The 24,718-nt window shown below is 42.5% G+C and overlaps 1 protein-coding gene across 3 annotated transcripts in view; it reads left to right on the top strand.

Moving 5' to 3' along the window:
• Positions 1-24,718, top strand: part of cdk7 (cyclin-dependent kinase 7) — a 58,623-nt gene that overhangs the window by 7,559 nt on the left and 26,346 nt on the right. For all 3 annotated transcript variants that reach the window (XM_060906991.1, XM_060906994.1, XM_060906992.1), the window contains exons 3-5: positions 9,492-9,525; positions 9,619-9,686; positions 22,851-22,919. In XM_060906991.1, the coding sequence (XP_060762974.1) occupies positions 9,492-9,525; positions 9,619-9,686; positions 22,851-22,919 (171 nt within the window). The remainder of the gene's footprint in view (positions 1-9,491; positions 9,526-9,618; positions 9,687-22,850; positions 22,920-24,718) is intronic.

The following is a 24,718-nucleotide window of genomic DNA, read 5'->3' as shown; positions in this document are numbered from 1 at the left end:
TGGAAAAATGCCACCCATTCAGCAGCGCTCTCTTCTGACCCATCAGTGCAAAGGAAAATGATCCAAAAAAATATGGAAAGTACTCAAAGTTCGGCCTTGGAGCTCTCAGCAAAATGGAATTTCCCTGAGATGATGGCATGACACTAGAATGACTCAAATAGAGAACAAAAAGAAAGCTGTCTTGTACTCCTCGATAAAATGGCAGATGAGTCAACCGACATGAATTTGGAATGATCCAAAGTGTCAAGTGTGTGGAGCTTATCAATATTAGCAGATACTTCCTGAGAGCCCTACCGCCTACTTCGCATGTTCTCAACTCGCATGGGCTTCCTCACGTTCTGTCATGGTGAATATGGAGGATGGTTTGAGTTCATTCATGTGAAATAAAACCGATAAGTGTACATTCAGCTAACAGACAATTTATATATATTTAATATTGATTGACTGTTAGGGATACCCTGAAATATTTTGGCAGAAAATAGTTTGAACAGAAAGAAAGAAAAGGATGAAGATTTTGACCCAGACGGATTAAATAGGCCTAGAACTAAATGACAAATCTAATGCTTATTACGTAATGTTCATGGTGATGATGGTTAAAAGGATCACGCAGAGATCAGGGTCACTCTGAACCGACTACGCACAGGAGTTGGCCGGTTCAATGCCAGACGTGCACCGCTAGGGTTGGCCGGTTCAATGCCAGACGTGCACCGCTAGGGTTGGCCGGTTCAATGCCAGACGTGCACCGCTAGGGTTGGCCGGTTCAATGCCAGACGTGCACCGCTAGGGGCTGCGGCCATCACCAGCCTGCGTATGTGGACCCACTGATCAGATCGCACACCACATTCTCCATGAGTGCCCCGCCCTCTGCCCACCTGAGGACACAATCCTAGACCTGACCAATCCAAATCCCAACACGCTGAGCCGGCTGCAGCGCCTGTCTGAAACGGCATAGCTGCCTCATACGTGAGAAGACGATGGTTAAAGGAGAACTGAAGGCAAATTTTATAAAATCAAAATTCTATTTATCTCATTTTATTAAAGTGCATTTTTGATAGCTATTTTGTCACTGCTATAGCAAGTTATGAGTGTTTGAAATATGCTATGTAATACAGTAGTGCTTGAAAGTTTGTGAACCCTTTAGAATTTTCTATATTTCCGCAAAAATATGACCTAAAACATAATGATTTTCACACAAGTCCTAAAAGTCGATAAAGTGAACCCAGTTAAACAAATAAGACAAAAATATTATACTTGGTCATTTATTTATTGAGGAAAATGATCCACTATTGTATATCTGTGAGTGGCAAAAGTATGTGAACCTTTGCTTTCAGTATCTGGTGTGACCCCCTTGTGCAGTAATAACTGCAACTAAACGTTTCCGGTAACTGTTGATCAGTCCTGCACACCGGCTTGGAGGAATTTTAGCCCATTCCTCCGTACAGAACAGCTTCAACTCTGGGATGTTGGTGGGTTTCCTCACATGGACTGCTCGCTTCAGGTCCTTCCACAACATTTCGATTGGATTAAGGTCAGGACTTTGACTTGGCCATTCCAAAACATTAACTTTATTCTTCTTTAACCATTCTTTGGCAGAACGACTTGTGTGCTTAGGGTCGTTGTCTTGTTGCATGACCCACCTTCTCTTGAGATTCAGTTCATGGACAGATGTCCTGACATTTTCCTTTAGAATTTGCTGGTATAATTCAGAATTCATTGTTCCATCAATGATGGCAAGCCGTCCTGGCCCAGATGCAGCAAAACAGGCCCAAACCATAATACTACCACCACCATGTTTCACAGATGGGATAAGGTTCTAATGCTGGAATGCAGTCTTTTCCTTTCTCCAAACATAACGCTTCTCATTTAAACCAAAAAGTTCTATTTTGGTATCATCTGTCCACAAAACATTTTTCCAATAGCCTTCTGGCTTGTCCACGTGATCTTTAGCAAACTGCAGACGAGCAGCAATGTTCTTTTTGGAGAGCAGTGGCTTTCTCCTTGCAACCCTGCCATGCACACCATTGTTGTTCAGTGTTCTCCTGATGGTGGACTCATGAACATTAGCCAATGTGAGAGAGGCCTTCAGTTGCTTAGAAGTTACCCTGGGGTCCTTTGTGACCTCGCTGACTATTACACGCCTTGCTCTTGGAGTGATCTTTGTTGGTCGACCTCTCCTGGGGAGGGTAACAATGGTCTTGAATTTCCTCCATTTGTCCACAATCTGTCTGACTGTGGATTGGTGGAGTCCAAACTCTTTAGAGATGGTTTTGTAACCTTTTCCAGCCTGATGAGCATCAACAACGCTTTTTCCGAGGTCCTCAGAAATCTCCTTCGTTTGTGCCATGATGCACTTCCACAAACGTGTTGTGAAGATCAGACTTTGATAGATCCCTGTTCTTTAAATAAAACAGGGTGCCCACTCACACCTGATTGTCATCCCATTGATTGAAAACACCTGACTCTCATTTCACCTTCAAATTAACTGCTAATCCTAGAGGTTCACATACTTTTGCCACTCACAGACATGTAATATTGGATCATTTTCCTCAATAAATAAATGACCAAGTATAATATTTGGTCTCATTTGTTTAACTGGGTTCTCTTTATCTACTTTTAGGACTTGTGTGAAAATCTGATGATGTTTTCGGTCATATTTATGCAGAAATATAGAAAATTCTAAAGGGTTCACAAACTTTCAAGCACCAGTCTATATCAGTCCATATGGCAAAGCAATGACCGTAAACGAGATTCGTTGAGACCTGTGCGGGACATTGTAGGACGGAAGTAAAATATACAGCGGAAATCAAGCCCTGTGTCCGAAATCGCTCACTCGTTCACTACTCCCTATATAGGGAATTACTATATAGAGGACTATATCGCAAGCTCATTGGTAAAATGCAAAAAAAAAAAAAACGCTTTCGGACACTAGTCCGTCGCACTGGTATTTACGTCATTACTGTCTCGCAATTAAAACGTGCCAAATCAGTCGGCTGGTGGGTTTTCAAAATAATAAATACATGTATTTTTATGATTAAATACATATTCTATGGAGTGTATTTCCCATATTAATCAATACAAAGTACCTGCATCTTTCAGGTTTTTTTTTAAAATTAAGGCTGAATACTTTCTTCTTTGCCGCTGCCTTTTATTAAATCAAATTTGAGACTTTTAATTTGATTTCTTTCAGCGCGACTCCAATGCATGATGGGGTATATCGCTTCAAATGGTTAGTGACCATCGTTATACGCTACTTTTCCTGATGCGTTGTGGGATACTTTGAGTGCACTATATAGGGTGTAAATAATCCTTACTATCGTTTCAGACAGCACTACAAAATGGCATCCCCACTATATAGCGCCCTATATCCTGCTGGGAACCAAGAAAAAGATGTGTGTCTCAATTTCTCTTTTGTTGTGATTTTCTTACTAGGAATTTCCCAGCAACCCTCCTAGTCACATGATATACAGTATCTTTGGAAAGCCCATGATGCACTCTTTACAAGACACCAGGATTCAAGTGAATAGCTTGAAAGAGTAAGACGGTGTGCACGTAAAACAAATGTCAACTACAGAGGACACAAGTCTATGATTTGGTTCTCAGGACGTTACAGTGAGTAGGGAGTGATTTCAGACACAGGGAAAGTGACCAACAATTGCCAAATGCCAATGTTGTCAAAAGATGCGTGTGCGCGCCCTCTTTCGAATGCTGATGTAATCAAACCGGAAGTTTTGTTTGTTTTGATAGCAATCAGGAAAGTTTGAAAAAAGTAGGCAGTAATCGTCATTTAAACTCATTTTTGTGCAATATTTCGTTTGGAAAACAGTTTTCAAAATGGCGGCGCTGACACTTCATGTTTTGAAGTCTCGCACAAGTCTCGTGAAGATCGCACGGATAAGTGACGTCTGCCATAGACCAAACGAACTAAATTCAACATGGCTAAAAGCCGAATAGGCCGATAAGTATAATATTTAATTGCAATTAGTTGCCAATACGAGTCACGATATAAGGTTACTAAAACCGAAAACGTAATTGAATCTCATTCATTCTCATCTCATTATCTCTAGCCGCTTTATCCTGTTCTACAGGGTCGCAGGCAAGCTGGAGCCTATCCCAGCTGACTACGGGCGAAAGGCGGGGTACACCCTGGACAAGTCGCCAGGTCATCACAGGGCTGACACATAGACACAGACAACCATTCACACCTACGGTCAATTTAGAGCAGACCTGGCATTTTCCGGCCCGCGGGCCGCATCCGGCCCTTTGGTTCATTCTGACCGGCCCGCGTAAGGTTAATTAGAAATTACAAAATAAACGTATTTTCTAATTTTACCTCATGCATGGACTGAATGTGCAGTGCTTTTATTTTTAAGTTGTGTTCAACAAAAACGCAGTGCGCGCGACATGAACATGACATGAAATCCCACGAAACCTAATCCCGCGATAACTACTTCCGTAATTTGTCCAGACCAACCACAGACTTGTACGTCATCCTTCAAACGGTCCAGCCAATCACATAGCGTGACATCACCAGCAGGCGCCGGAGCCCGAGCCGATCTGTAGATCTGATACCTACACCGAATCGACTGATGATCATCTGTCAGCTGTGCTTCGCATCTCCGCCTCAGACATTCAACCTGACTCTGATGCACTCGTTAAAGACCAACAGAGACTAGATTTCTCTCACTGAACAAATAAAAAACTGAAAAACACCAAATGAGGTGATTAGACTACAAATGTGGGCATCATTATTATAATATGATGTATCTTGCTTGATGTTTGGAGTAGAAAGACAATATTGTGATGTCTTTGTGTTTTGGGGTGAATGTGACTGAAAAAAAAAATGGTACAAACGTTCACATCTTGTTAACCATTGTTTTGGGAAATTTGATTGAATAAATGACATTTTTTGAAAGGCAGCCTCGTTTTTTCCATACTCTTACCAGTCTTAGCAGCTTGTAAAAACAATGATGTTTATTGCTTTATATAAAGAAATACAATTAATATTATGCAGGATTTAGTTCAGCCTTTTGGTCCGGCCCTCCACTAAATTTTCTGTTTCTCATGTGGTCCAATGGAAAAAATAATTGCCCACCCCTGATTCAGAGTCACCAGTTAACCTAACCTGCATGTCTTTGGACTGTGGGGGAAACCGGAGCACCCGGAGGAAACCCATGTGGACACGGGGAGAACATGCAAACTCCGCACAGAAAGGCCCTCGCCGGCCATGGGGCTCGAACCCAGGACCTTCTTGTGCCGCCCCACGTAATTGAAGAACACGCTAATTTAAAAAATGAAGCAAGTTTAAAAATGACTTCAGGTCCCCTTTAAAAGATGATTTAAATATGCCGTTTCTTCACTTTTTCACTGGAAATAACCCAGCCTGTGTGCTATCTCTGTTGCCTAATCCTGTACTTGTGACTGCATTTCTGTGGTTAGATGGTGAATCTGCAAACTAAACCCTGTGTACAGCCTTGATACTGGTCTGTAGCACACTCACTGTTACTGCAGAGCTGGACTCCTGGACTCCACACTGTTTGCGTTTTCCACCAAGTTGAGTTTTAAATAAATAAATTAAAAATGCAGCCACTGAGAGTTCATCAGGCTGGACCTCTGTATATGAGACCACTTTATTAAGCTCCTTCACTTTTTTGTGCCGTTATATTGTTGCTCCAGCGTTCGGTTCATGCCTTCAGCCTCCGTTCTGTTACGGTAACGTCTCTCATACCCCTTTTCCACCAAATCAGTTCCGGGGCTGGTTCGGGGCTGGTGCTGGTTCACAACTCGTTCAACTTGCAAGCAAGCTGAGAACCAGTTTGCTTTTCCATAGTTTGCGGTGCTAAGGGAAGCCACGTCATTACGTCGCTGTATACGTCAGTTACGTCGCTACGTTTGCATAAACCTTGGCGCGAATATCGAAGCAAAAACAACACGGAAGAAGCAGCAGCAGCAACAACAATAATAATAATAATAATGGATGACTTCGCGTTTGTACAGCTGCTGCTTCTCGTCGCTTAAAAATGGCGATCTTTCGCGGTCTTGTTGTTGGTCTTAACAACTCCGCCCCCCTGCTGACGTAAGCGGTTCTTTCCTCTGGCCCAGCAGAGAGTTGGTGCTAGCCTGGAACCGGTTTTTCTGGCCCCAGAGCCAGTTCTTTGTCAGTGGAAACAGAAAACCCGGTTCCAAACTAAGCACGGGCCCCGAACCAGCCCTGGAACTGCTTTGGTGGAAAAGGGGCAACAGTCTTCCTCTTCCAGAGGGTCGAGGTTCCTGCCTGTTCCCGTTTTTGCTGCAACAACTCAGCAAAGGCGTGCACCTTTGCCCTTTTTATAAGGATCCAGCAGCTCTGTCTGTGGTTCAGACCGTCTGTGGTTCTTCTGTACTTGCATCAGAGGAAGAATCCTGAATAGACAGCGGTTTCGTTTGAGATGTGCAATTCATGCCTCGCTGTTAGCACTATGATTGCAAGTATTTGTCAAAGAGGCTCTGGTCCTAAATGATTTTGGCACTGATCACGTCCATCATCTAACTCTTTGGATTCCTGGAATGATGAACAGCTTGCCATCTTGCCCTACAATCAAAAATATACAGTATGTCTGTAGTTATAAAATGATTCTGGTTATTCTATATCTGCAGTGTCCACACTGCTACGTGCAGGTTTTAAAACATAGGCCATGCATCTGTTCTAATGACAGTCAAATGTTGAGTGAGAGAATAATAATTGCATGCACTGTGAAGACGTGCTTATTTGATGGACCTGATTTAACAATAAGAAAGTTACGCTTATTCGCCAAAAAACCCCCAACCCCAAAGTATTTGCTCTTTATGCTAGCGTCTTTGAGTCTACATCCTCAACTACTCAGCAAGATGCGAGTCGGGGAGAGGATGACTGGAACATTCCAGTCAAGAGGTGACGGCTTTGTATTTGGCAATGAAATGATCACATGGGACCGCCACTAATTCTGAAGGAATGTAATGAAGTACAAATTTTCAAACTGTGGAAGAAACATCACTGGAAGAAACTACCCGAGGGGGTCACAATGATCTAAAACAGACCTAAAAATTCTTTCTACAATTGATCTGTTAGTAATATTTTAACCCACGATTTTTATCCCCTGCCGGCCAAAAGACCCAAAGGGGGATTATGTCGTGGCGATTTCCATCCGGGGAAGGGTGCTCACCTTCTGAAATCAGCTCCTCTCACAATTTTTGGAGGAATTTCACGAAACTTGGCAGGATTCTTTGGTATATGTCGGTAATACGCATATTGTAATTTCGTTCAATTCGGTCGCGTTTTACCAGAGTTATGGCAGAGTTGCCAGCAGGGGATATTGCGCTCTCTGAGCACTCTTGTTGATGAAGGAAAAAGTGGAGAAACCTTACTTACATTACATGCTTTCTTGGCATTATCATTTTGGAGTAAGTGAATGCAAACACATTTTCACACTGTACGTAACTGATAATTAAAAGTAATGAAAGTGAACACCAGGAATGATAAAACTATAGAACTAGGAGATGAACAACTGGAAGAAGTGGATAAATTCACCTACTTGGGAAGTGTCATCACCACTACAGGGGGAACGGATGAAGTTGCAACATCAAGAATTGGTAAAGCAAGGAATGCATTTAACATCTTAGTGTGGAATTCAACATCCCTCTCTACCAGAACAAAATTGCGCATATTCAATACAAACATGAAATCTGTACTTCTCTACGGAGCAGAAACTTGGAGAAACACTAAGGAAATCAACCAAAAACTCCAAGCCTTTGTGAACAAATGCCTGTGCTACATATTAAAGATTAGATGGCCACAAAAAGTTTCAAATGCAGAGCTATGGGAGAAGACCAACCAGAGAAGCATAATCGAGGAAATTAAGAAAAGAAAATGGTGCTGGATAGGTCACACATTAAAGAAATCACCAACCAATGTAACCAAACAAGCCCTGGACTGGAATCCAGCTGGAAAAAGGAAAGTAGGAAGACCACGCAAGACGTGGAGAAGAACTGTACAAGAAGAAATGAAGAATAACAACATGACATGGTCAGAGGTGAAAAGAACTGCCCAGAACCGAGTCAGATGGCGTGGTGTCGTCGAGGCCCTATGCTCCCCGGGGGGCGAAGAGGATTAGTAGTAGTAGTAGTGCGTAACTGATGACAAAAGTCTTGACCGTGTAATTGAAGACTAATAAGCTCTGATTATTTATTTCGCGGTCCTGTTTCCATCAAATCCTGCGCTCTGGTTGGCTGGCGAGCGGGTCCGTATCCTACGGTACGAACCCCGGTTACGGACCTCTGGCTACTCGCTCGTTCACAACAACAACAAACATAGTAGCATTTTTTGGCAAAATTTATCTTTTTTTTTTTAATAAGATTTATTTATAAAATTATCAAAAATCTTTTGAATGAGGATTCAAAATGGTGGCTAGGCTTGGTTTTCCCTTTCGGGCGCTCTCGTTTTCTGTTAGAATTTGGTAAAGAAAAAAATAAATATATTATTTACCAGCTTAAGGTCAGTCCGTATGGTGAAATACCGTGACCTCGGCCTTGAATACTGACCTCAGCCCAGAGGGCCTCGCTCAGTACTTTCAAGACCTCGGTCACGGTATTTCACGATACGGACCTCCCAGCTGGTAAATAACACTTATTTTTTTTGCAGTCCAAATCCTGCGCTCTGATTGGCTGGTGAGCAGGTCTGTATCCTACGATACGGACCTCTGGCAACTCGCTCGTTCACAACAACAAACAACATGGTAGCATTTTTTGTCAACATTTATCTTTTTTATAAGATTTATTTATAAGATTATCAAAAATCTTATAAATTTTTGCCAGCATTTCTCAGGAGAATAGCATTAATTTTACAGCATGGATAGCGATAACGACAGTGTTCACAGCGAAAGCGAGTTTTACTACCCTGAGGAAGAAGAAATAAAAGAAAACATTTCGGGAGAAAGATAAAAACCTGTAATTTGCTAACGCTGAGCAAAAACATGGCTGAATCCTGAATGACTCCTATTTGTATAAATAGGGGACTACATAGGTGACAAAATGTAGTTTTTTTTTTTTTCCTGCCATGGAAGTGCACTTGTATACCGAGGAGGAAGCAATTTGCATTACAGCCGTGAATGAGGATTCAAAATGGCGTCTCGCCTCGGTTTTCCCTTTCGGGCGCCCTCGTTTTCTGTTAGAATTTGGTAAAGAAAAAAATAAATATATTATTTACCAGCTTAAGGTCGGTCCGTATGGTGAAATACCGTGACCTCGGCCCAGAGGGCCTCGCTCAGTACTTTCAAGACCTCGGTCACGGTATTTCACGATACGGACCTCCCAGCTGGTAAATTATTTATATATATATATATATATATATATATATATATATTGAATATTGTCCTCAAGTAAAGTCACATATAAAGTGTGTACTAGAATTAGTCATCATTCTAATCGCTAATGCCATGGTAGAATTATCTAAAACATTTTTTTTTTCTATTCCCAAACAGATTAAAGTTGGGCACAGAACCGAGGCAAAAGATGGTTTGTGCACATTATCTCAAATTATCTGCTTGTAATAATATTCTCATAGTTTTGTCTTTCCCTCCTCTAATTTTCTCAATTCTGGCCTTTCAGGAATCAACAGAACGGCCCTCAGAGAAATCAAGCTGCTGCAGGAGTTGAGTCATCCAAATATAATTGGAGTAAGTGCATGTGTAGGTGTTCAGTGACCCCAAATTATTTAAGGAATAAAACACCACAGGACAATGATCCATGCCCTATTGGGCTGATCCAGACTGACGTGAGGTCCTCTCCTCTGTTGAATATTTAAATAAATAATATTGGCTGGCGCTGAGTGGTCCATCAGATATATTCCATTAAGCTAGCATGATACTGAGCGAGTCGAAGACGAGTTGCTGAATGGAATATATCTGATATACCACGAAAAAAGCTATAATTATTACGCATACACATTCGATGGAGCAATTATAGATTTTACAAAAAGTTAAGAACAGGGGGTTTACTTACCAATCTCCAGTGCTGACTCGAATTCAGTGTTCTGTCAATCCAGTGTACATGTGAAAAGTCATGTGCAGCAGAAAACTCTCATTGAATATTTGCATCAGCTCCGACGTGTGACGTCATGTTGTCTTGACAACCATGCAATATTGTAAGCCATATTCAATCCATTGGGTAGAGTGGTGTAATACACGGAGGGTAAGTGATATACAAACAATATTGCATGCTATGAAACCTGCTAAAAGGGAATAGAACACGTTTTTATTCCATCGACAAAGTGTCCTGTATGTATAATAATTCCCAATTACAGCATGTCTCAAAGTGTTCATGTGTAAAATAGCACAGTAATTACAATTGAGTTTAAGACATGTCAAGTTTTTAACTGTCTACATTGAATTGTATTGATGTTCCATAAGACAAATTAGTTATCACTTAATGAGTTATTCCCTCAGCAGCCCCCCTCTCTCTCTCTCTGGTAAAGTTAAAGGGGAACTGAAGGCAAACTTTTTATTATCAAAATTCTATTTATCTCATTTTATTAAATATAGGAATGCATTTTTGATCGCTATTTTGTCGCTGTTATAGCAAGTTATGAGTGTTTGAAATATGCTCTGTAATATATCAGTCCATATGACAAAGCGATGGCCGTAAACGAGATGCGTTGAGACCTGTGCGAGACATCGTAGGACGGAAGTACGAGTGAGCGGAAATCAAAGTGACCAACATCTGCCAACGTTGTCAAAAGACGCACGCGCCCTCTTTCGAATGCTGACGTAATCAAGCCGGAAGTTTTGTTTGTTTTGATAGCAGTCAGGAAAGTTTGAAAAAAGTAGGCAGTAATTATTTAAACGCGTTTTTGTGCAATATTTCGTTTGGAAAACAGTTTTCAAAATGGCGGCACTGACACCTGGCTGACACTTCACGTTTCGAAGTCTCGCACAAGTCTCGTGAAGATCGTGCGGATAAGCGACGCCTGCCGTGGACCAAACGAACTAAATTCAACACGGCTAAAAACCGAACAGGCCGATAAGTATAATATTTAATTGCAATTAGTTGCCAATACGAGTCACGATATAAGGTTACTAAAACCGAAAACGTAATTGAATAACGTTAATTAAGAAATAAAGCAAATTTAAAAGCGACTTCAGTTCTCATTTAATAAGACAAAATTGTGCAATGCATAAAATCATGCAGCTATGGGCCAGTAGCTTCGGGTAATGACCCCGTGGGGACCCGGGGTAGAATAGGTCCCTAGCACCCGCTTGCTGATCGTAAGAGGCGACAAATGGGGCGACTTGTTTGCCGTAAGTTGCTACCCGTGTCAGTGGAGGACAATTGCCTGGTACTTGAGGAATGTGGCTGGCTGCGGCTCCCACAAGTCCAACGCAGTGCTTTGGCTCCTACTTCACTTAGACGGGAGGTTGGAAGGGCCCGATCCAATCAATCGGCTTGTCAAAGTCTTTTATTTTTCCTTAAAGACTTTGGCTGAGGGTCAATCGAGTGATATGAACATTTTTGTTTAAATTGCTCGAGTATACCATCCCTGTATCCTTGATGCATGTCTGGAGGAGAACCGCAGCTCTGTGCATCCCCTAGTTGGGCTCCGAGGTGGGTGAGGAGCAGAGATGATGAATTTTTATCCACAAATATGGCTACTAATCAACCCAATAAGAGAAGATTCATGGATCAAGACTTGGATGACGGCTCTGAAATGGCACTGATATACCCCACTAAAATAAATAACTGGCCTAAATTTATAGTTCTGGAATCTGCAACACCAGACATGCCCCTCGCTAAGTTGTCCCCTTTTGCGATTCAGAAAGGAATCTCAGGAATAGCGGGGGCTGTTAAAGATGTTAAGAAACTGCGATCTGGTCAGATTTTAGTTGAATGTTCAAGAAAGTCTCATGCAGACAATTTATTACATTGTAATAGTTTAGCAGGAGTACCTATGTGGACCTTCCCTCACCCCCATCTGAATAGCTGCAAAGGAGTAATCCGCACTAGAGACCTCCATGATATGGAAGAAGCTGATATAGCTACTGAATTGAAAGCGCAAGGCGTGACTCATGTAAGGAGAATTACCTTGAAAAGGGATGATAAAATCATAAAAACTGGTACCTACATCTTGACCTTTAATCTACATGACCATCCTGAAAGAATCCTAATCGGATACTTAAGTGTGCAGGTGGATAAATACATCCCTAACCCTTTGAGATGCTTCAACTGCCAAAAATTTGGCCATGGCTCTGCTAGTTGCAAAAATAAATCAGTTTGCTGTACCCGTGGAGAAGATGGGCATGAACTAATCTGTACAAGACCACCAAAATGCTGCAACTGCCAAGGGAACCATCCAGCCTCATCAAAGGACTGCCCTGTATGGATTAAAGAGAAAGAAATTCAAAGGATTAGGGTCACTAAGAAAATAAGCTATCCACAGGCAAGGAAACAGGTGGAAGGATTTTCCTTGTACAAGTTCCAGCAATCTTTTGCTTCTATTGCGAAACCCCTATGAAGTCAACTGATTGTCAAACTGACTTTACCTGGCTGAACAAAGATAAGCCGCAATTGATTAGTGGAAACAAAACATCTTCAACTTCCAATAAAAACAAAAACATGAATTCCCAGTCTTCTGCCAGTCAAACGTCTGTCATGATTGAACCTTCCCAACCATCAAAAGAGAAAAAGAAATCAACAAATACTACTTCTCAGTCTAAATCAATTCAAGAACATAGGAATGGAAACTATAAGGATGTGGAAATGAAGGAACCCTCAACCCCTCGTAGCCGAAGCTCCTCCCCCAAAAGTAGGAGCAAGGGCCCTGTTCCTGTTCTACCCACATGACAATAGCTAACCATATTATTCAATGGAACTGTCGTGGTTTTAAAGCAAACTTCTCTGAACTCCAGCAATTAGCTGCTCTTTTCAATCCTCTTGTCTTCTGTCTTCAAGAAACTCACCTATCGCCAAGTAATATTATGTCCTTAAAAAATTATACATTGTTTAATGCCTATGGCCCAAATGTTCATTGTCCTTCAGGTGGGACAGCTGTCCTGGTACGGAACGACATAATTCACAGCCACCTTGTAATTACTACTCATCTGCAAGTGGTGGCAGTCTGTATAACACTTCATAAAGTAGTTACTTTGTGCTCCGTCTATATGCCTCCTGATGTCACTGTAACTTTGCACGACCTGGATGACTTAACTGACCAACTGCCTACCCCATACCTCCCTCTTAGGGGACTTTAATGCACATAACCCTGCATGGGGTGGGAATCATTCAAACACTAAAGGCAAGACTCTGGAAGATTTTATCTCTAAAAATGACTTATGCCTGTGGAACGATGGATCTTCTACCTATTTACATCCAGGCCATGGTACTTACTCAGCAGTTGATTTATCCATATGTGATCCTGACATCTTGCTTGACTTCTCTTGGCGACCCTTGGATGACCTTTGTGGGAGCGATCATTTCCCCTTGATCATGACATCTACTGAAGCGGATATACAGTTAAGACCACCTAGATGGCAACTTAAAAAAGCTAACTGGAATGTCTTCCAACACCTTTGTGACGCCCAACTTGGTCACTTACCCCAAAATATTGAAAATCCTGTTGAGCACTTCACTGAAACATTGATGGCAATTGCAGAGGAAACTGTCCCTAAGACCTCAGGAAAGCCCCACCGTAAGTCCAACCCATGGTTTAATGACAACTGCAAAAAGGCCATTGACTCCCGGAAGAAAGCAGAGAGAATTTTTAACAAATATCCAACAACAGAAAATCTCACCGGATTGAAAATCTGCCGAGCTCAAGCATGTAGGACTATCAATGAGTCTAAAGCACAAAGCTGGAGACAATATGTTTCCAGTCTTACATCCGATGCATCCTCTAAAAAGGTGTGGAGTTTTATTAAAAAGATGAAGGCAAAAGGTGGAACCTTGCAAGTTCAGCACTTGAAATGTCAAGAAGGTCTTCTGACAACAAAGCAGGACATTACTGATAAACTTGCTGAAACGTTTGAAAAGAACTCCTCTGTGGAAAATTGTCGACCTGAATTTCAAGCTCTGCGCAGGAAAGAGGAGGGAAAGGACTTGAATTTCCTGTCAGATAATTCAGAACCGTACAATCAGCCTTTCTCAATGGATGAACTTCTCTGCTCCATAAGAAACTCCCATGATACTGCAGTGGGCCCTGATGCAATTCACTATCAGTTCTTTAAAAACCTGCCATCCAGTGCAATAGCCCATCTCCTGACAATATTTAATGCGATCTGGGAATCAGGAAATGTTCCACCATCTTGGCAGAAAGCATTTATTATCCCCATTCCCAAACCAGGCAAAGATCACACTGATCCCACAAACTACCGTCCAATAGCCTTAACTAGTTGTTTATGTAAAACCATGGAAAGGATGGTGAATAATAGACTAGTTTGGATGCTTGAAACAGTAGGACATCTGACTGAATATCAATGTGGCTTCAGGAAGGGGAAGAGTACAGTGGACCACCTTATTCGACTGGAGTCCTTTATACGTGATGGATTCATCAGGAAAGAACATGTGGTAGCAGGTTTTTTTGACCTTGAAAAAGCCTATGATACAACGTGGAAATATGGTATTCTAATGGCCCTTTTCCACTACCCTTTTTCAGCTCACTTCAGCTCACTTCAGCCCAACACGGCTCGCGTTTCAACTACCTCAGAGCAGCACAACTCAGCTCGCTTCAGCCCTGCTCAGCCCCCAAAACTCGCACGGGTTTGGAGTGAGGCTGAACCGAGCCAAACCGAGCCAAGTGGGGCTAGGGGCGTGAGGAGACACTCCCCTGTGCACTGATTGGTGAGGAGGAGTGTCCTCACACGCCCACACACGCCCCGCGAGCACGCTGGGATCTGTAAACACCGTAAACCTGGAAGAAGAAGAATTACGAGAATTTCTGAAGCCTTATGCGCCTCGCCTCATCTATACGCTCTTGCCAGTATCTGTTGGCGTTGTCGGTGACAACAAGCCACAGCACCAAGACCAGCAACACTAACGACTCCATGTTTATTGTTTACTATCCGGGTCGTGAGACTACCGCTTAAAAGCTCACTGATGTCACTGTTTGCGCCGCCTAACGACATCACGTGACGTCCACCCACTTTCGCTAACTCCACCCAATATGTCCACCCACTTCCAGCCAGCACGGTTCAGCGCAGTTGTAGTCGAAATGCAACTCCAACAGCCCCACTCAGCTCGACTCAGCCCAACTCAGCACGGCACGGCTCAGCCCAACTCAGCCGCGTTGGTAGTGGAAAAGCGGCATTAAGGATCTGTGCTGCATGGGATTCAGAGGCCATCTGCCCATTTTTATCTCAAACTTTTTGTCCAACAGATGTTTCCAGGTCCAACTGGGTACTACTTTTTCAACTCCACATTTTCAAAAGCTAGGAGTCCCTCAAGGCAGCATTCTCTCTGTCACTCTATTCAGTGTTAAAATCAATAGTATCATACAAGCAATCAGCCCACATTTGTTTTGCAGCCTTTATGTCGATGACCTCTGTATCTGCTACAGAGGAAAATATATGAGTACAATTGAGAGACAGCTCCAATTATGCATAAACAAGATCAGTACTTTGTCGATTCAAAATGGCTTCAAGTTTTCTAACTCTAAAACTGTCTGTACTCATTTTTGTCAACTTGGATCATTATATCATGATCCTCTGCTCTACATGGATGGTGCACCAATCCAAGTGGTGAAAGAAGTTAAATTTCTTGGACTTGCCTTTGATAACAAATTATCTTTCATTCCACACATGAAATGTCTCAAGAAGAGATGTTTTAAAACTTTGGATATTTTAAAAGTTCTATCAAAGACAAAGTGGGGAGCAGAGTGGACTGTGCTGCTGCGTCTTTACAGAGCACTAGTGAGGTCCCGTTTGGACTATGGGAGCATTGTCTACGGATCAGCAAGGAAATCATACATCCAGACACTGGACACTGTGCATCATCAAGGCTTAAGACTGGTCTTGGGAGCCTTCAGAACCTCACCAGTTCAGAGCCTGTATGTGGAGGCAAGAGGAACCCCCCCCCCCCCCCCCCCCCCCCTTCAGTTAAGGCGCTTAAAACTTGCTCTACAGTATGCAATCAAACTCAAAGCAAACAAAAATAATCCTGCTTACTGTGCTGTCTTTCACCCCCAGTTTTTGCAGTTTTATGAAGCTAAACCTAGGTTTATCAGACCTTTTGGAATACGCATACAACCCTTCTTGGAGGACTTGAACATTGATCTGGACAGTCTGCAATCTTCACATGTCTGTTCCACTCCCCCTTGGACCTTGAGACAACCTGTAATTGTGCAGGACCTAAGTCATAGAAAGAACTCTAGCACACATCCAAGCGAGTACCAGAGTCGTTTCCTTGATGTAAGACAGCGCTTCCCTTTGCACATCCCAATCTATACTGATGGCTCAAAAACGGATACTTGTGTGTCGTCAGCAATGGTAGTCGCTTCTAACCAGCGTGGAATACGTATCCCAAACCTGTGCTCTATTTTTACAGCCAAAGCCCAAGCCTTGCTCTTGAGCCTTGAATACATAGAAGAGTCCAATCAACAAAAATCTTTAATTTGCACAGACACTAGGTCATGCCTTCAGGCATTGGAGTTTTTAAAGACTGATCACCCCCTGATTACCAAAATACTTGAAAAAGTGGATCACCTAACTAAACTTAACATGGACATTATTTTTTTCTGGGTCCCTGGTCACGTGGGTCTGAGTGGTAATGAAAAGGCAGACAGTCACTACGTTTACATGCACATAGAGAGAATCGAATTTCTGCCGTTGCTCGACTGAAATCGAAGTTCAAAATGCCATGTATACACCTTTAATTTGGCTGAAATTGAACCAAACTTGATTTCTCGGAATCGAGCTACACGACCTAGTTTATGCGATTTCTGCCAAGCTACTTTGTGCATGTATACCCTATCGAGCTAGTCGTCGAGCTACTTCCGGAAGTGACGAGTGACGAGACCACAAGCGGGAAACACAACAGCCTCGGTCGGCATGACAACAGTAGTAGCGAGCAGCAGAAGAGGTCAGGAGGAACAAACGAAGAAGAGAAAATGGCGATGTAGAGCTCTCTGAAGTGTGGGTGGAGCACAGAGGACGGCAGGACAAAGCTTCTGGTACTAATAGGCTTTTTATTGTCAGACTTTTCAGTTTAACAGCCTACTTTTATTCTTGAGAGAAAAACAAACACACACACGCTGTGTTCTAGTCCCGGGATGAGCTGTCCCCTCTGCTCTCCCTCTGCCTCCTTAAATAGGGCGCGGTTACTGGGAAGACACACAAACACAGGTTAATTACCGTCAGGTGAAGTGATTCTGCCACTCACCTTCCCTGGCTCTGCCCTCCTGTCACAGACCGGCGCTTGACCACGCCCCCACTGCCACAGGCAAGCAGAAACGTGCACTTCTGGAGCAATGAGGAGACAGAGTTCATGCTCATTCAGCTTAAGGAGTTGAATATATTAAAATTCATGGACGGGAGAAAAATGCGCAATGGAGAACACGGAACTGATAACTTTTGTTTACACTCTTGAATAGCTCTTCATGACGACAACCGGAAGTGTACCAACACGGGGCGTGTTGCGCCACCTGTGGCTCGGGTGCACAATGCACCTCACACAATAGCCCGATTTCATTGTGTGCATGTAGGATTGGATTTCTCTGGCACCCCTGCTGGGACCTTCAGCTCGATTACCGACAGCAGCTCGATTTGGATGTGCATGTAAACGTAGTCAGTGGTGCTAAAGGAGCCCTGAATGAAGACATTTCTCAATGCCAGATCCCTGTCTCTGACATTAAACCTGTGCTTTGTTCTTACATAAGTGAAATATGGCAAGCCGAATGGGATGAATGTGCTGGAAATAAGCTGCATGACATATGTAATACAGTGAAACAAGTGATAACCCAGTCATTTTCATGCAGACATGATCAAGTTGTGTACACAAGGTGTAGAATTGGACATTCTAGACTCACCCATGTTTTTTTATTAACTGGAGGTGAACCTCCCCTTTGTGATCTTTGTGGTAGTCTCTTATCAATTAAGCATATTTTATCTTGCTCTGCCCTTAGAGTAAAAAGACAGAAATTTTTTTATGGCGTATTCACACCTACGTTGTTTGGTCCGGACCAAACGAACCAAATTTCCCTTGGTCCGGACCTTTTGGGTTGGTCTAAATACAAACCACCGAACTCTGGTCCGGACCAAACAAGCGGACCGAGACCGAGCTGCAAGGTCGGACTCGGTCCGGACCAAAGGAACCCTGGTGCGGATCTTTTGGAGGTGTGAAAGCAGACCGGACCTAATCCGACAGTTTTGCTTTTTTGTACCTCGGGAGCTTCCGTCGTTTGTCGAGCATTATGGGAAACAGAGTCTTGACACTCCACCGCAAAGCGCAAACACTGTTTCGGTTGTCAAGGGAACCTTACAACAGTCGTTCAGTCATTCAGACCAGTGGGAGGCTAGACTACAGAGTACAGAAAATGAGTAGGGGGCAAACGTGGGCCGAGGAAGAAACGCGTACCCTTGTGGATATATGGGCAGATGTCCACATAGCTGAGCTTTATGGAGAGAACACACAAAAATGCCGACGTGTTTGCTGTATTCAGTGAGAAAATGAAGGAGAAGGGGTTCACGCGCTCCCCAGAACAATGTCGGCTAAAAGTGAAGAAACTCTGTCAGACCTACATTAAAATCAGGGACATTCTTTCAAAAAGTGGCAGTACTAGCAACGCAAAAAAGAAATTCATCTATTGCGTGAAGAGCCAGAACTGTCACATGACGTGCGCTCATCAGCGCTATCCTCCGTAGCCGCCTTGCCCTTTGTCGTCGTCGTTGATAAATTACTTGTACAACAGCATAGTAATCGCACAATTGTGAAAACAGTAAAAACTGGAAAAAACATATAGCTTTGATGACATTAAAAAGAATAACAGCACGGAAAGCCTCCATGACTACTTTTGAACTTAACGCTTTGTGCGCGTGTCGTCTCTGACCAATAGCTGAACGACCTCAGGGCGCGTGGCTTTGTTGACAGATTTTGGTCCGCTTACTAAAATGTATAGTGTGAAAGCGAACCGCGCCAAAATGAAAAAATAAAAAAAACCATTTGGTTCGGACCAAAGCAAGTGAACTATCGAACTATCCTGGTCTGAATACACCATACTATATTTGATATTTTTAATAAGGTCCCACCTTTAAAGGTTTTAAACTTTTTAAAGTGTATTGATGTGAACAAACTTATTTAATGTAATTATTTATTTGATTGTTGGTTTTGAATATGTCAAGTTAAATTTATTACCTGTATTTGCCATGAAATAGCCACAGCTGCTTAACTGGCAATAAACGAAAACAAACAGCTTCGGGTAATGTTCACATCAGCCATCAGGATGTGGATAAATGTGATTGTAGTGAATCTCTGAAGTGGGTGGAATCCTGAAGCGTGGCGGGCGGGAAATGCTGTTCATGCAGTCTTTTTTTATTTTCAACATTGCTTTTCAGCTTTTTCCACATACACACGTGCTCGGGTTGGGGCTCTCTTCGCACTCTCCCTCCTTTTCTACTCTCTGCAGTCACTGCAAAATACACAGACGCAACGTTAATTGGGAACAGGTGTATTGACTTTGCCACTCACCTTCCCTGGCCCCGCCCTCCATTCACAAACTGCTGCTCGGCCACGCCCCCACCGCCACATAGATCTCCATGGTTTTAACCATGGTGTGATTGGTACTAGGCTGGTTGGTTTGAGTATTTCTGTAACTGCCGATCTCCCAAGATTTTTACGCACAACAGTCTCTAGAGTTTACTCAGAAGGGTGCAGTAAAGGAAAATGCACTAGTGAGCAGCACTTCTGCAGACAGAAACACCTTGTTCATATGAGGGCTCAACAGAGAATGGCCAGACAGGCTACAGCAGACCTGGGCATTTTCCGGCCCGCGGGCCGCATCCGGCCCTTTGGTTCATTCTGACCGGCCCGCGTAAGGTTAATTAGAAATTACAAAATAAGCGTATTTTCTAATTTTACCTCATGCATGGACTGAATGTGCATTGCTTTTATTTTGAAGTTGTGTTCAACAAAAACGCAATGCGCGCGACATGAACATGACATGAAATCCCACGAAACCTAATCCCGCGATAACTACTACCGTAATTTGTCCAGACCAACCACAAACTTGTACGTCATCCTTCAGACGGTCCAGCCAATCACATAGCGTGAAGTCACCAGCAGGCGCCGGAGCCCGAGCCGATCTGTAGATCTGATACCTACACCGAATCGACTGATGATCATCTGTCAGCTGTGCTTCGCATCTCCGCCTCAGACGTTCAACCTGACTCTGATGCACTCGTTAAAGACCAACAGAGACTAGATTTCTCTCACTGAACAAATAAAAAACTGAAAAACACCAAATGAGGTGATTAGACTACAAATGTGAGCATCATTATTATAATATGATGTATCTTGCTTGATATTTGGAGTAGAAAGACAATATTGTGATGTCTTTATTGTGTTTTGGGGTGAATGTGACCTGAAAAAAATGGTACAAACATTCACATTTTGTTAACCATTGTTTTGGGAAATTTGACTGAATAAATGACATTTTTTGTAAGGCAACCTCGTTTTTTCCATACTCTTACCAGTCTTAGCAGCTTATGCTTATGATTTCCACCATTCTGAAAACGAGTCAGCATTATAATGTCTTAGCCTAATTTAATTGTACAGCAAAGCATGTAGTCAGGGTGCGATTTGTCAAAAAAGGTGGGGTGGGGTGTGGTGGTGGTCAGCGCCGGCGATTGCTATAGGCGACCTAGGCAATTGCCTAGAGCGCAAAGTGTGCCCAGGGGCGCCAAGGGCGACCAAAACCCCACCAAAAAGGAGGGATGGAGTTATTGAATGGAGATGTTACCAAGTGCATCAGTGGTGTACAGTGTTTTCAACCACTGTGCTGCCGAACTCTAGTACCGCGGAACACTAGTGTGCCGTGAGAGATCACCAAGTGTACCGTGGAAAATTATAGAATGACTGTATATTGTAAATATTGGCAACAGCGTTTTAGTTTCAGTCAACATTTTCTATTGGTGATGTGCCTTGAGATTTTTTTTCATTGAAAAAAGTGCGCCCTGGCTCATGAAAGGTTGAAAACCTTTTTTACAACACCTCTGATGCGGCTGGGGATGTAGAAATACGCGCTCCTTACCTCTGCTGAACACTACCTGTGACAGTAGCTTCTGCTGAAAGAAGCTTTTCAAAATTAAAACTGCTGAAGACATACTTAAGGTCAACAATGAGTCAAGAACGTCTGAATGGGCTTGCTCTGATGAGCATCAACCAAGAGATCTCAAGAGAAATATCATTTGATGATATTATCAAGGAATTTGCCATTAGGAAGACCAGACGAGTCCCATTGTAATGTTACTTCAATAACAAAGTACCCATAATAGCACTTTTGTTTGAAAATACAGCCCATTGATGTCCTAACAGGGTGCTTAAGTTTGCACAATTTAGAATTGTAGAATTTTTTATTCATTTAATTTAATTCTTCAGAGATGACTTAACTTTTAATAGCAAAAAAGAAACTAAAAATAATTTCTTGTTTATTGTCCATGCACTACACTTTGAACAGGGTGCGGAAGAGTTTTTGCCCATTATATGGAGATATGTATTGAATTTGTGTGGTCATTTTACTTTGTGACACTTTATGTGAATAATGATAACAATAATAACAATAATGAAAAAGATAAATGACTTCTTGTTTATTGTCCATGCACTGTACATTGTTTAATAGTAATAGAATAGATTAGATTAAAGTGTTATTTAGATGTTATTAGAGGGTTTTTTTTTTCTTGGGGGGGGGCAAAACTCAATCTCGCCTAGGGCAGCCAAAGACCTAGAGCCGGCCCTGTGTGGCCCCATGAAAAAAATAATTGCCCACCCCTGGGCTACAGCAATTCCAGTAACCACTCTGTACACTGTGGTGAGCAGAAAAGCATCACAGAATGCACATCATGTTGAACCTTGAGGCAGATGGGCTACAACCGCAGAAGACCACATCAAGAAGATGAAGCTGAGGCTGCAGTGGGCACCGGCTCGCCAAAACTGGACAGGTCAAGACTGGAAAATGTAGCCTGGTCTGATGACTCTTGATGGGGTTAGAAATTGGCACCGACAGCATGAATCCATGGACCCAACCTGCCTTGTGTCAACAGTCCAGGCTGGTGGAGGTGGTGTAATGGTGTGGGGAATGTATTCGTGGCACACTTTGGGCCTGATAATCACTGCTTGAATGCCACAGACTATTTGGGTATCGTTGCTGACCTTGTGCATCCCTTCATGGCCACAATTTACCATCTTGTAATGACTACTTCTAGTATGTAATGCACCATGTCCCAAAAAATCATCTCAAACTGGTAACATGAAAATGAGTTCTTCAGTGGCCTTCCCAGTCACTGGATCCAACTCCAATAGAACACCTTTGGGATGTGGTAGGACGGGAGATTCACAGCATGAACGTGCACCTGAAAAATCTGTGAGATCCAACATGCTCCGGAATCTCAAAAGAATGTTTCCAGCATCTTGAGGAATCCCCGCCGTAAAGCATTGAGGCTGTTTTGAGCATAAAGGGAGGTCCTGCCCAGTATTTCATATAGTGTTCCTAAAGAAGTATGCAGTGAGTGGATATCATATCAAAGTTCCTGGGTTTTGATGTAATTTTGTACAGTATGTGTCACATTTTACCTACATATGGTGTGTGTGTTTTTTTTTTTTCTCTCTCTCTTATGAAGCCTCATAATCTTTTCGCATTTCTGCAGCTCCTTGATGCCTTCGGACACAAATCCAACATTAGTCTTGTGTTTGACTACATGGAGACTGACCTAGAGGTAATCAATACCGCCGCCCCCCCCCCCCCCCCCCCCAACAGTGTCTCTTTGCATGACAACTAATTAGGCATCCTAAATGTCTCTGGCTCTGCTATAATCACATCAGAAAATGGCCTTCTCAGACTTCAGCCTAATTGGATTTGAGCAGCAGTAAGTAAAATCAGAGGGCAGGAAAAGCAGATGGTTTCCTATTAGCACTTTAAAAATCAATGTAGCTACCTTTATCACTTCAGCCAAGTCGTTATTATTAATTTAGAGGATAGATTCTAAAAACAGCCAAGTGACGTGATGATAAAATATAACCCTCTTTATATTTAGCAAGTTGTTCATAGAAAAAGTATGAAGACAACTTTTCGTTTTTTGCCACTTTTTTTGTTTCGAGAGGCTTTATTATTATAGATATTTCGACACCGCCTAAAAGCAGAGCTCCTGAGGAGTGTATGAGAAAAGTACAGTGGTGCTTGAAAGTTTGTGAACCCTTTAGAATTTTCTAAAAGGGTTCACAAACTTTCAAGCACCACTGTATTTGCAAGGGCACAAAATTAACCTGAATAGAATATTGGAGCACGTGAACCATCGAATAGTGTCGTGTCGTATTTCACGTCCGTAAACTGCTGCATTGTCTGTAAGAAATTGTTCAGGGGACAAAAAAAAAAGCATGCAATACAAATATGTTGCCCGTGATGAAAAAAAAAAAATTATCATCAATATTTTCTGTAAGATGGGTTTGGAAGTCATTCCAACTTTTTGTAAAAAGCAAATCTAAAAATTGGCGCTGGATTAAAAACCCATCTATCTTCTGTAAATAAAGATACAAATTTCGTTCTCCAGTGGTCAAGTGTTTGAGATGCGTTGCCTTGCACTTAGGATCGGGTTCCCTGTGGTGGTACAATGAATAGGTCGCAAAAGCCATGAAAATTTAGGTTGATGCGTTACAATATTCTCTTAAGTATGGCGCTCCGTTATTACGTCTGACAACAGAAAGTTATCTAATTGGTAGATTTCCAAGTAGAACTTTGACAATATTTCCACTATTGCTCTCTCTTCCAGTTTTTCGATGTCCGTTGGTATGTTTCTCTTGTGAAGAATATCCAGGGAAGTTTTTGTAGCCTTTCGGGTGTTCAGCGCGTCTTTTCTTTTTAAATCTTCCGCTTTTAATGAAGCAAATCTCGCCATCATGTTCGTGAACAAACCACGAGTCACTCACTAGCGCGGAAGTTTTACATCTCCGACGTGTCTCTCTTCCAGTTTTTCGATGACCGTTGGTGTGTTTTTCTCTTGTGAAGAATATATAATGAAGTTTTGGTAGCCTTTCAGGTGCTCAACATGTCTTTAGTTTCAGTTTATTTATTTAGTGCTTAAAGGAATACGCCACCCCCAGGTGAAATTGAGTCAGTCCCTGCAGTCCCTAGAGTTGGATGAGTGAGCCAAAGCGTTTTGTAGCCGACCCAGCCATTGCCCTGATCTAGAAACGCCCCGGTTAGCTTTAGCTTAGCGTAGTCGCTGTAATCCGGCGTGTCCAGCTAGCATGTCGTTGCAAAAGTGAATCAAATAACTCAAGATTTTTTATAATTATTTCTCATGACCTGTACATTCACATCGAGTACACATCTCAATGCAAATTAACACGAAGGGATTTACTAGACCAATTTATATCTGGAACTATTTTCGGCCACAGCACAGGCAATGCACCGCTGCAGGCGCAAAGACACCACGCAGCACCTGAAAACCCTCAACTTCCGTCAATACACCAGCGTGACTACTAAGTTCACAGGTTTTTCACTGTCAAGTGTATGTGA

The sequence above is a fragment of the Neoarius graeffei genome, chromosome 24, assembly GCF_027579695.1.
Source record: "Neoarius graeffei isolate fNeoGra1 chromosome 24, fNeoGra1.pri, whole genome shotgun sequence".
Taxonomy (NCBI): domain Eukaryota; kingdom Metazoa; phylum Chordata; class Actinopteri; order Siluriformes; family Ariidae; genus Neoarius; species Neoarius graeffei.
This window is presented reverse-complemented; position numbering and strand designations above follow the sequence as displayed.